The sequence below is a fragment of the Phaethon lepturus genome, unplaced genomic scaffold (genome assembly GCF_000687285.1).
Source record: "Phaethon lepturus isolate BGI_N335 unplaced genomic scaffold, ASM68728v1 scaffold48914, whole genome shotgun sequence".
NCBI classification, from domain to species: domain Eukaryota; kingdom Metazoa; phylum Chordata; class Aves; order Phaethontiformes; family Phaethontidae; genus Phaethon; species Phaethon lepturus.
The window spans coordinates 10150-10990 of NW_010536501.1; the positions used below are offsets into that span (position 1 = coordinate 10150).

An 841-nucleotide genomic window follows, 5' to 3' on the forward strand; every position below is an offset into this window, starting at 1 on the left:
CTGGTGGGGCGAGAAGCTGAACAGTCCTCGACTGCTTAACAACTAAAACAACCCCGAGCGACGAACAGTTTCCAGCACAAATCCAAACCACAGCCCCACACAAGCTGCTGTGAAGAAAATTAACTCTATCCCAGCTGAAACCAGGACACCAGTGCCCACACCCAGACAGCGCTGGAGACGGCGGGACTGGACGCGACGCACGCTGCGCTCTACGCTGCCCGCAGCAACGGGCACCGCCCTCTCCAAGTTTCCCTCCCAGGCATGGGAAAAAGTCCCCAAAATGGAGCTAGTCCAGAAGCGCCGATAACTAACCGAAACGACGACTGATACTTACCCAGAGAGATCAGAGGCTCGTTCTTCCCTCTCAGCACGTTTTTGTACAGCTCCCTCTGCCATTCCTCCAGGTTCTCCCACTCCTGAGCAGAAAAATAAGCGTCGTCGCTTTCAAACACCACCGGGGCCTGCAATCACAAAAGTGACATTCTCAGCACCCACTCAAATCCTCGTTTCTATTTATTATTGCTATCACGAATGAAGTACTGGAAGGAGAAAAAAATTTCTGCCTTGGGGCATTCTTGTGACACAGAGTGGCAACCCAGCTCCTCAGTTTAAAGAACTTTGCTAATTCTCGGAGAACAAACTGTGAGTCCCACAAGAGCCTCACCTCGCCCTGCACAGCGCCTGATCCCAGCGCGGGCCGTGGGCCTCGGTGTGGGGCAGAACCTACTGTTTATGGTCAAGATGCCCCAACCCGCCCTTTGGTGAGAAGAGACGCAGCCGAATCTAAACATCACTTCGGGACATGGTTTGGTGGGCTTGGTGGTGTCGGGTTGATGGTTGG

General features: G+C 53.6%; 1 protein-coding gene across 1 annotated transcript in view; it reads right to left on the minus strand.

The window, feature by feature from the left end:
• Positions 1-461, minus strand: part of LOC104620082 (zinc finger protein 777-like) — a gene marked incomplete at its 5' end in the record, with an annotated part of 4989 nt that extends 4528 nt beyond the window's left edge. The window contains one exon of the mRNA XM_010286176.1: positions 335-461. Coding sequence (XP_010284478.1) covers positions 335-461 — 127 coding nt within the window. The remainder of the gene's footprint in view (positions 1-334) is intronic.
• Positions 462-841: the final 380 nt, after the last annotated feature.